The 11,895-nt window shown below is 40.1% G+C and overlaps 1 protein-coding gene across 1 annotated transcript; it reads left to right on the forward strand.

Moving 5' to 3' along the window:
- Window positions 1-470: 470 nt before the first annotated feature.
- LOC134463341 (uncharacterized) lies at window positions 471-5,149 on the forward strand. Its single transcript, XM_063216550.1, has 6 exons — window positions 471-550; window positions 1,568-1,826; window positions 2,534-2,676; window positions 2,765-3,799; window positions 3,924-4,138; window positions 4,593-5,149. The coding sequence occupies exons 1-6, from the start codon at window positions 518-520 to the stop codon at window positions 4,660-4,662; spliced, it is 1,755 nt and encodes a 584-aa protein (XP_063072620.1). The 5' UTR covers window positions 471-517; the 3' UTR covers window positions 4,663-5,149.
- Window positions 5,150-11,895: the final 6,746 nt, after the last annotated feature.

An 11,895-nucleotide genomic window follows, 5' to 3' on the forward strand; every position in this document is an offset into this window, starting at 1 on the left:
AAATATTTGATCTGTCCTGTGCTGTTGTCTTGCTGCACATTTAATTGCCCCTTTTAGGTCAATTTAAAACTTGAACTTGAAAGACTGGCCATCACAAATTCCTTTTAAAAATCTGATTAGGATCTTGGGTATTTATTTCCTTTTAAGGGAGGTTATGGACATTCTACTTTATTGTCAGGGAGATGTAAAAGTCATACTAGGCCTAATCTGACTTTGAATGTTAACTCTGACCTGGACTCGAAATCAACTGGGGGAAAATGCATTAGGCTACGCCTTTATTGCCATAAACTCCAGTTTACAACATTTGTGCAAAAAATAACCACTTCGATTGGCCTATAGCTCAGCGTAGGCCACAGCCTACTGAACAGCTGTTCACCTTGCATCATAGCCTGCCGGTCACGTGTTGAATGACTGGTCAGATCGCACTACTTTCGTTTTCGATTCCCTGGTCTAAGCTCCCTACTGTTTGTGCCGTGGGCCTTTTTTTTTCTCTTTCAAACTGAACGTGCACACGAACATGGAATTCGCAATTTCGGACGAGGTGTACGACGTAAGTAGCCTAGCCCACGAAGTGGTTGTAGCAACAAAAAGATGAAAGAATGGCGATATTCAGAGCCTACAGTAGCCTGTCCCTAAATGTCAAAATTGAAGCAAAACGCGGTAACACTTTCTATGAAGTCATATCTTATGAGCGCATTTTTATCAAATTATAATGCAATTATAATTACTTAGGCCTACAACGCATTACGACTACACCCATGATGTTTCATGATGTTAACAGTAGGCTAATTATCATGAATCTAGCTTATAATGCTTTAGGGTGTTATGACTGCTTGTGACTGGATATAAACTACAGGCTGCATGATGGGGCTTACAGTGCATTTATGATACTGTACATTATAGATGTGCATTATAGGCTACAGTGCATTAGATCAGTGTTTCCCAACCTTTTTTGTCTTGCGTACCCCTTACGCCTCTTAGTTGTGCCATGAGTACCCCCTTTTTCATGTTCTATATTGCTTTCTCTGTCCTGATGTGACTGCTCCATACATTTGTTATAATAATAACATTTTTCCAAGTACCCCCTGCAGTGTGCTCGCGTACCCCTAGTGGTACACGTACCCCTGGTTGGGAAACACTGCTTTAGAGGCATCCATATGAACTTCACTTTACTTAGAGCACAAATTGGCGAATTGTCCCACATGGTACATAGCATCTTATGAGCCCTTATGACGGTTCATCATCCAGGTCTTTGTATAGAAGTATACAGTAGTAGCATAATGTACTGTAAGCCCCATCAGGCAGCCTGTAGCCAGTCATGACACCCTTGGATTTATAAAGCATTATAAGCTAGATTCATGATTATTCATAAATGTCATGTCAATATAAAGCATCATTAAGCATTATGAGTGTAGTCATAATACGTTGTAATGCACATTATAATTTATATATAAATAATAATATAATTTTAATATAAATCATAATATAAATGTAGATATGGGCTTTAAGTGTTACCTAAAACGTCTCTGTCGAGTGTCGAAACTAATAACATAACGCTTCTTTCCAGAATTTGTATTTGTCAGATGACAATCCAGATTTGCCAGCAGTTCTACCCAGTGCACCTCCAGATTTGGGTTCCTTTTACATCAGACTGCACTGGCCAGAGGTAGGCCTACCGCAAAGGTGGGCGCCTATGCTTCAAAAAGCGCTTCAGACGTGGATGAACATAACTCTGCTCAACGAAATCAATGTCAGGTGCAACATCCACAGACTTCAACCATTGGAAACCCCAGGTTGCGCAGAGGTGCAGCTAACGCCTTTCGCAGGTAATCATGAATGATTTCATTGTTGGTCTAGCCTAGGGGTCTGTGACGTTATGCAAAACCACCAAGTAAGGGAGAGGGGTTGTCTTCAATTAAATTCATCCTCAAGATTAAGTATTCTATTTCAGTAGACTAAATAATCCTTTATGGTTGATCATTCCCTCGTGGGGGTTCAGCGTGGGCACTATTTTGGGGGCGTGCGGGCTGGGGGCTTATGAAAAGTATTATATCAAAACTGCTTTTAATTAACAGTCAGATTATTAAGTTATCAACACACGAATAACACCTTTTTAATCTTTCTCTCTCCATTAGACAAATCACTATACCATTTTGTAGAAGCTATTTAACCTTAGTATGAAAAACAAATCCTTTGTTGGGGGCACGGAAGCTGACAGGGGGGGCAAAGGGATCAGTTGTCCCTTGCCCAGGAAGAGACGGGGTCCTTTCAGATGACTTTGCCCTGGGGCCAGCAAGAGCTGTCAGCGGCCCTGGTTGGGGGAGAAGTGGCACAACATGCGTATGCACTGTATCATTTCCAAACCCTACCCTGTCTCCCACCCTCGACCTATCATGATGTTCATTGTTCGCTATCCAATACAGACAAAAGCCTTATATTGGCCATATATATATATATATGTGTGTGGCTTTGTATTTACATTTTTTTTACATTTACATTCAAGTAAAAGTTGTCATCTTCCTTACGTTTACAGCCCTTTCCAAAATACTGACCAAGAAATCGTCCCATCTGACCTTCAAGGACTTGAAGCAGACAGCTGTTGTGGACTTTTACAGTAGTGCTGCCCAAATGAACAAGTCGACTGATACCATGAAGAACGGTCAAACGGCTTTACAAGTAGGCCTGAGAAAAATATTCTTACTAAAACATGTTTTCAATTAATTGTGTTGAAATTGATTTTGCATTCATTCACTCTTCTCTTTAGATTCCGATAAAGGTGAATGCAGTGGTTGATGTGCAGAATTTTAGCCCCCAAGTGCAGGCTGAAGTTATGAAGAGGTTCAAGACGTACAGCTCGGGACCGCACAATCTGTGCATACAGGGAACACTGGAGGATGTTAACATGTTTTATGACAAGCTCCAACAGGTAGTATTGCAAAAACAACAGCTTGAGAACAGTGTGTCACATACTCAGCCCCCCACGACGACACAAAACTCTGAAAGTCCCAAAGACTTGACCTTGAAGGCTCCTCTGTTCCAGTACACGGCTGCGTGCAAAACGCACGGAAACAAGATATGGCAGATTCTGGAGGAAAACAGGGTGGCGATGCAAGCTGAAGTGGCACTGAGCTTCAAACATCAAGGAACTGGGGTGGACATGAGCTCTAAAGCCTGCCAAGAAATCAGTAAACTTCTACAAAGCATGGGGCCTCCTGCTCTCAATCAAACAGACTCCACTGTAGAGAAAAAGCAGCAGCCTCAGTCAACAGGGTTTGGTTTTCCTCAAGAACACAGCCTTGGTTCTAAGGAAAGTCCTATGATGAAGGAATCTGTGGCGTCTTGCAACAGGCCTACTGAGGAAACCGCTGCTACTGCTAAGGCTGTGTGCGGAGTAGAGGCGGCACATGAGGAACATGTGAATAATAACAACAACCAAATGCTAGTTCATCATGTGGGGAAATCAAACTTAAAGAAAGCCAGCCAACAAAACCAGCTGAGCGGAATAGAAACAACAGCACCATTAGTTCAAAGAGGAAGACATTGTCCAATATGTCTGAAGGGGGTCAAAAATAACTTGTGTTTGCCTTGCGGCGATAATGTCTGTGGCAAGTGCATCGAGAAAGCCCTCATCAAGGGGCAAAGCCGTAGCTGTCCATTGTGCCAAGAGGACATTGAGAAAATCGTGGGAGATCAGCCTAAGGGGAAAATGACTGTCGATATAGAAAGAGAGAGCCTGCCAGGCTTTCTAGTCTACAACACCATAAGGATTGACTATGATATGCCAGGTGCTGTGCAGACGGTAAGTTCATTGCCGTACTTGTAAATGAATAACCTTCGCCTTTTAATTCACACATGCTACGTTCAATTACTAGCAAGTTTTCTTTCTTTTGACACACTACTTTATTATTTTTTCATTTACATAGAAAGATCATCCCAGGCCAGGTAAACAATTTTGTGGTCTTCGTGCGACTGCTTACCTACCTGACAGTCCTGATGGGCAGAATGTTGTTCAACTCCTGAAAAGAGCCTTCACCCAGAGGCTTGTGTTTACTGTGGGGGCGTCCAGTGCCACCGGAGAGGAGAACTGCGTCCTCTGGAACATCCCTCACAAGACGAGCAAATACGGAGGACCTTCGAGGTATGACATTACTAGAAATATTCTAAGGTTGCAAGTAATGAGGATTGGCTTCACGGACAGCTGGGGGGACAAACGGATCAGTTTTCCCAGGTCCAGGAGGAGTGGGTCCCCAAAATTTGGTCCCCATTACATTGTATTTGTTGAGAGGGGAGCCCTTTGAGATTAGGGTGTCATGCGCACTGTCAAGGCTGTCAGTGACTTGAATAAAGGTTTTTATTGTATGTACATTTCAAGGGTGTATGACAGATCAGTGTATATAGTAGGCATTGGATATTTCTGTTGTTGGTGTTATTTGCACTGTGACTGCACCCTTGTAATGCACTTCTTCGTTGGCAAACATAAACTCTTGAATGTGTGGTTATTTTGGTCCCAGGCTCATAAAATATTTAACAGTAATACTGTAGCTGTACCCCACACCAGATCGTCTCCAAAACTACTTTTGTTCTCTTCACAGCTCTGGCTACCCCGACCCAGACTACATTAAGAAGGTCAAGGAGGAACTGAAGGCAAAAGGCATCGAGTAGATAACTTAAAACCTGAACTCTATTTATTTCCATCAAATGTTGTTATAATTATATGTTGTTATGTACATCATGGCATTGGTAATGGTTTGGTCCAAATCTCTGTGTTTGATTTGTATTAAAATATGCAAAAGTGCACTGCGTTTGCACTGCACTATTGAAAGCTTCAGCTCATCCTGAGGGAAAAGTGATCCGTGTGAAGAATTTGTCTGCTAAATTGGTTATAGGCCTACAAAATGAAGAGAATCAAACTAGCAAACTGTTCAACTCAATTGTGGCCTGAAGGGGTTAACAAAACACTTCCTCGTTAGTGTTATCTTTCAAACAAGATTTTCCAGAATGTCATGTTTGTATTTATAGCCTATGCCAGTGGTGTACGCAGACATCACAGACATTTTGGGGCCGGTGTTCGAGGTGGAACCCCACATGTGGAACTCTTTACTGAGCTATAGAGGCTATATTATATATATTATATTATATTCCATGGTGAAAGTAGCAGGTGCGCAACACCGGTATAACATTTATAGCAGGTAAGCAGTAGGCTACCTGTAAGACAATAGGGTTAATGCTGGCCATAAACTCACGTTTGAAAATTCTATTAAAGTGGAAGAAATACAACACCATGCCATTTGAGTGAAGTGTCCTATGAAGAGAATAGCTCAAAGTTTCCCGAAATAGTCATGCAGTGATAAAGGCTACTGTAGATCTGTAGCACACATGTTTATTTTGTTTGCGCTCTTTCTGATGTTTGCATTGGAAGGGAGTTTGTTAGGAAGACTTGTACAAAATAGCACCAAGACATGAAAACTACTTTCACCCCTTATTATATATGATATGATATTATATTATATTATATTATATTACATTATATTATATTATATTGACCACAGTAAATTGTGATGAAAGAAACACACTTTCAAAAGGGCACTTTATGTCCAGTAAGGTAAAGGGGCAGGTACCTCATCTCTATCTGTGCACGTCTGTATCCTGTGGGAAAATCTTTATTTTATTTTATTTAAAAGAGGTGTGAATTGGTCTTTGGCATTAGCCCTAATTATCTTAATACATTTTGTTTACATTAAATTAATTGAAGTTGTGTATGTTCCCTTGACTTGTCATTGCAAAATAAATGCTGAAATGCAAATGAAATGAATATTCCCATTTCCACAACTGCATTTTTGATCAGTGAAATGGGAAAACATTTTTTTTAACTTGGCCTATAGACTGGATCAGATGCAAAATGATTTGAGGACAGAGAACCATATTTGTTTTGTATCACTGTAATGGAAGAATTCAGTAGTTGGTCTTACAGCGAGCAATAAAATAAAAATGAAGGTGCATGGTATGAAGATGATCCTGCATATTTGGCTTGCTTGCGAGCGAGGTATAGGGTAGTAGGTAGTAGGCTACTCTGTGTGGTCAAAACAGAAGACGTGTGTGGGTGGTTGGGGATGTCGTGCCAAAAAGCGAGTGCCTGCCAGAACACGAGTGCCCTCATTGAAACCAATGACATTTTTTGAGAGAAAATTATACTATTTTTTGCAGAATTAATTACATAATTTATGAACTAAAAATATGCTTATGTAACATTACTCGTCCTCCACTCAATATGAGCTATTTGAATGAAACTGTAACATTTGTTATGACAATTCTTAGATTATTTTATGGAAATAATACAGAAATTGTAACCAGTTCTTTGCAATACTTCCAGAAGGAATGTAGATGCTTTATTGATAGGCTTTCCATCTTAAATTTTGCCCGATTTATCGCCAAAAATGGGTTAAAAATATCTGAAAAATTGGTCATTGGTTTCCATTGGTTTCAATGAGGGCACTCGTGTTTTAGCAGGCACTCGCTTTTCGGCACGACAGGTGTATTTTGACATTGTCAAAACGGGCCAATGGGCGCCGTTGACCGTCCTTGATCGAATGATACAGGTCCTTTTGGTTTCGTTTTCACAAACTGGCTAGTCTGCCCAGAATATACGCAGTCGAACGACTGCCATATCAGCGACCTGACAGTGAGTAGTTTTAACAATTTTCTCTGAAGTTGTGCTAAACTATCTGAATTGTGTTACGGTGGAACAACGATATTCTGTCGTCACACCTGTCTAGCACAACACAATGCGAACGGTAAACCGACATGACTCGAAGACGGATTTCGTCTATGATTCAGTGAGGGTCAGTTCAGAGTCCATGCGAACTGTTGTGATTACTTTTTTCTCTCGGTTTGTGGCCTCGTCACTTCGCCTAGTTAAAGTGATTTTCCTTCACTGGTTCTTGCACTTTACCGACGTGTAGCATGATCAGTTGGGCATGTGAAGAACCACTTCCAAAGAAGCCTACTTTGGACTTCCTCCAGTAATTGTTTAGATCAGGGGTTTTCAATTTCACTGAGAGTGAGCCTCCCCTTGGAGTAGATAAAGACAACCAAGCCCCCCTCCCCCCCGAAAAAAAACCCACAACCCTCCCACATTGTACACCAAGAATAGCCTATCTCAATTATTACCCTCAAATAGGCGTTTCAGAGTGTATGTGATGTGTATGTGATGTGATGTCATCTTGCCTATACCTGAATCTGTGACTGCGGGTTTGGGTTACTGTGGGGTCAGGCTCCATGTTCTGTTTGTCTGATGCTCCACATGCATGGTACTACTAATGTGCAATAGTCCCATGATGCTAGGCCCATATGTAGGCTATGTCTTGTCCTTATTTCAACCAGTCTTGTTCAGGGATGCAAAATGAACGTCTGTTTCAATATCAATGGATAGTCTAATAGGGCCTACATGTTTTTTTTTTCATTATTATTAAATTGTATTTCTTTTCATTTTAGTTCTTTTTCAATTTCTCTCTATTTCCATCTTAATGGAGGCTACTGTTACAGTAACATCACGAACAGAAGGCCTGTCCAAATCATTGCTTCGTTGCCAAGAACAGTCAAATGGTTGAAAATAATGACGACATGCCTTTGATGCGCAAAGCTGTTCGATTACGGGTTGTAGCCTACAGAGGAGAAGCGATATAGCCGCAAGTCACCCTGCACTTGAAGCTTTGCTTGAGTGGATTCTCGGACGCACACAGCCGTGAAGTTAGGAGTAACTGAGATGAGGCTATCAATTTATCCTCCCCCTCACATCCTCGTCACTCACAACTGTCACATCATCAAACATTTTTATTCACATTTAATTTGCAAACGTTTATGTGGAATTTGTCGCGCGCTGCTGTCCTACTAGGCCTACAATTTGGGCGATATCGTTTAAAAACGTAATTTCGCTTTGCCGAGGCGTCATGCCTCCATATGCCTAGCATTAGGCTACGCACATTGGTTTTGGACTGCTAGAAAGCATGAACCTGTATCTGCCATCCAACATTTCCCTGTTTTTTTCTCAATTTGACGACTTCATACTCCGAGCTGATTGTGAGTAGTGAAATCGCCGAATTCCCTCAGAAGTTTACTAACTGACGCTTTCAAGATGTCCATTGCAAATCCTTAAGATTGTTTATCGTGCGAGGACTTTTAAGCAGCCCTTGGGAGGGAGTGATGGCACGAGCTGTCGGATATTCTGTTTTAAGAATAATAACAGAGATAATAACTCGAGCGCGGATAAACTGTGTCTTTACATTACAGGTACTTTTTTTTTNTTTTATTTATTTTTATTTTTTATTTTATTTTTTTAATAGAAAACAGGCATGTACAGAGACATAGAAACAGACAGAGAAACGAAACATCTACGCCAGGGGTATGAGACAACAAATATACACATCTAGTACACAATTTTGATTTTTTTTACATAAGTTTACAGTTTTGATTGCTTTTTTGTTTGGAGCGGCACATATTGTTTTAAAATAAAAGTCCACATCTTTTAAAAAGTAAACAAAAGAAGGCCTCGTTTTGTTAAATTTGCATTTGTGAAAGTTATATTTAGCTAGAATAATAAACAAATTAATAAGAAAATATTCCTCCTCAAGCTCTTCACTATTGGTGAAACCAAAAAAAACATTCTGCAAGCGTAACTGAAATTGTTCATGAATATGATCTATAATAAAACAGCAAAACCTTCTCCAGAATTCTCGGGAAAAATCACAGAACCAAAAAAAATGAATCAGTGTTTCTGTGTCTGTATTACAAAAAGTACAGTGAGTTTCAATATCATTCTTGAATTTAGCTAAAACAGATTTAACAGGATAAATACGATGAATGATTTTAAATGACACTTCCTTTACTTTGTTAACTAGTAGAAACTTGTTTGGTAGTGTCCAAGCCTTGGTCCAGCATATATCAATGGCATGTCCACTCCATGCTGAGATTGCACAAGGTACTGAAACAATGTCCTTTAGGAACAGATTGCGCACAGTCCGGTTATTATTACAGGTATTGGACATCAAACATGTTTTACCAACATATGTCTGAAGAGGGTCAAGCTGAGGAGTAACATAAGAACAACCTTTCAGGAGCATAATCACTCCCAGTGGAATTGCATCAAAAACAATGGCAAATTGTTTAGGAGTAACAGGAATTTTTACACACTCAAGAAATTGTTGAAAAGGTTACCCTGTTCATTAAGAAGTTGATTTACTGCAACAATTCCATTCCTGAACCAATTATCAAAAAATATAGATTTCTTTTTATAGCATATATCCCTATTATTCCAGATAAAGTAATTATTTGGAGAAAAATTATGCTTGTAGATAATAGACCAGGACAAAAGAGCTTGCTTATGAAAGTTTGACAGAGAGACAGGAAGCCTGTCAATATTGTAATTACAAAGTAGAATGAACTTTAAACCACCCAACTGAGAAAACACATGACTAGAGATGAAATTCCATATGGAAGCAGGCTCTTTTAAGTGGTTTTTAATCCAGTTAACTTTAAAAGTGTTATGTAGCGTACTGAAGTCAATAACATTGAGCCCACCCTTGTTGTAGTCATTCATCATAACAGATTTTTTAACATAATGTGTTCGGTTTTTCCAAATAAAATTCAGTAATAGTTGGTCGATACTTTTACATGTTTTTGTATCCACATCCAGTGCTATTGCAGCATATGTTAATCTGGATATTCCTTCCGCTTTTGAGAGTACAGTCCTACCCTTCACTGACAAATCTCTTTGCAGCCACATGTTAAACTTTTTTTTGGTTTTATCAATTATAGGATTAAAGTTAATGCTACACCTGAGATTCTGATCCTTAGTTATAACTATACCCAAGTAGGTAACTTGCTCCTTTACTGGTATATTGGAAATAGACACAGCGTTACATTCTTTGACTGCCATTAGTTCACATTTGTTCACATTCAAATGAAGACCTGACGCTGAGGAAAACACCTGAATAACGTCTAGTGCAGCAGAGACCTGTGTTGCGTCATTTAAGAAAAGTGTAGTGTCATCAGCCAGTTGACTTAAAATAATCTCTCTATCTAGCACAGACATTCCCTTTAGCCCACTGTTCTTAATATGATTTGCAAGTAGTTGGGTGCATAGCAAAAATAAGTAAGGGGAAATGGGGCACCCTTGTCGAATGCCACATTTTTGTTCAAACCTGGGGGATGAGCCATTCTTTAATTTAATTGAACTATTACCATTACCATACAGGGTTCTTATAGCTTTACAAAAGAAGTCACCAAAGCCAAATTTCTTAAGTGTCTTAAAAATAAATTCGTGTTCAATTGAGTCAAAGGCCTTGTAAAAGTCTAGAAATAGTATAAAACTGTCATTTGGAATATAATCCGGATAGTCCAGTATATCTAGTACTAATCGAATATTGTTAGAGATGTGCCTATTTTCCATAAACCCTGATTGTGTTTCGTCTATAATGTCATGCAATGTAGATTTAATCCTTTTGGCTAATACAATGGCTAAAATCTTATAGTCATTATTTAGCAAGGTAATTGGACGCCAATTCTCTATTATTAAATGGTCTTTTTTAGGTTTCGGCAATAGAGTAATTAATCCTTGTGTTAAAGTTGGCGGGAGAGTGCCATTAGAGATACTTTCATTGAACACTTGTAATAAAAAGGGGGCTAATTCTTTACAAAAGGCTTTATAAAACTCAGAGGTGATGCCGTCCACACCAGGTGATTTATTAACTTTCAGACTTTTTATTGCATCAATAATCTCCTCAACAGTAACAGGGCAGTCACCATTACAGGTACTTTATTGAACTAACCAGCAGACGTAAGACGCAAGCATCATGTGACCACACACACATAATCCTATTGGCTACTGTACTTACTGTAAACGTAACCTGCGTAAAACATTAACCCTTAATGTACCACATTAAGATACACCACATCTCCCTTTTTTACAGAACATGGAAACACATTTTTTTTTTTCAAAGTCCATCAAAACCTGTGAAAGGAAACACGGTTAAACAAAACCTGGTTTTCAAAGTCCATCTTTTCAAGTCCATCAAAACCTGTGAAAGAAAACAGGGTTAAACAATTCCTGGTAAACTGATACTCTTTCTATGACTTTCTTAACATCTTCGATCTCATTTTCACACATAACATTTTCAAACTTATTTTCGGAGGTGAGTACTGAGGTGAGTATCTCCAATGTAAAACTGATACATTAGAAAAAACATTTCATTTTCTTTTTTTTTTTTTTTTTTTTTTCACCCACTTATAAGTTCAGTCTAGTGGGCTGTGTAATTGCTCTCCCCGACCTGGTTCTGGGAGTGGAAACCCCAGGAGAGGGAACAGGGGACCCCAAAGCAGGTGGAGTGTCACCCTGCTCTAGAGCCGGCAGTGGCTCCTGTTGCTGCTGTCCAGCCTCGTCTTGTGCTGGGGGCTGGAGTGGTATAAGATGCAGGCGGTTGCGTCTTACCACCCCATGTGGCGATTCCACAAGGTAGGATCTCGGCGAGGTGTGACTCTGGATCACAGTCCCTGGTGTTTTTGTGTCAGTCACCCAGACCTCCTGACCTGGTGACAGGCTGCTGAGTGGCTTTGCACGATGTCGCCTGTTGAAGTTTGCAGCATCTGATGTCCTCTTCTCCCTTTCTTTCTGGAACAGTGTGCTGCGGTCGGGCAGTGCAGGTTGCAGCTCAGACGGATGTGTCGGCACCGTGGTGCGGAGACGTCGACCCATGAGCAACTGGGCCGGGCTGTATCCATTCTGAAGAGGTGTGGCTCTGTATGCAAGCAGAGCCATGTACGGATCAGTTGCCTTTTTCAGCAGACCCTTTACGGTCTGTACCGCTCGCTCAGCCTCGCCATTGCTTTGTGGGAATTTGGGGC

This window comes from Engraulis encrasicolus, chromosome 14 (genome assembly GCF_034702125.1).
Source record: "Engraulis encrasicolus isolate BLACKSEA-1 chromosome 14, IST_EnEncr_1.0, whole genome shotgun sequence".
Taxonomy (NCBI): domain Eukaryota; kingdom Metazoa; phylum Chordata; class Actinopteri; order Clupeiformes; family Engraulidae; genus Engraulis; species Engraulis encrasicolus.

What these genes read in the sequence shown, in the direction of transcription:
- LOC134463341 (XM_063216550.1), top strand. Translation starts at nt 518, where the DNA reads ATGGAATTCGCAATTTCGGACGAGGTGTACGAC. An exon ending in ACGGTCAAACGGCTTTACAA is followed by an intron (nt 2,677 to 2,764) that starts GTAGGCCTGAGA and finishes TCTTCTCTTTAG; the next exon opens with ATTCCGATAAAGGTGAATGC. An exon ending in AAATACGGAGGACCTTCGAG is followed by an intron (nt 4,139 to 4,592) that starts GTATGACATTAC and finishes TTCTCTTCACAG; the next exon opens with CTCTGGCTACCCCGACCCAG.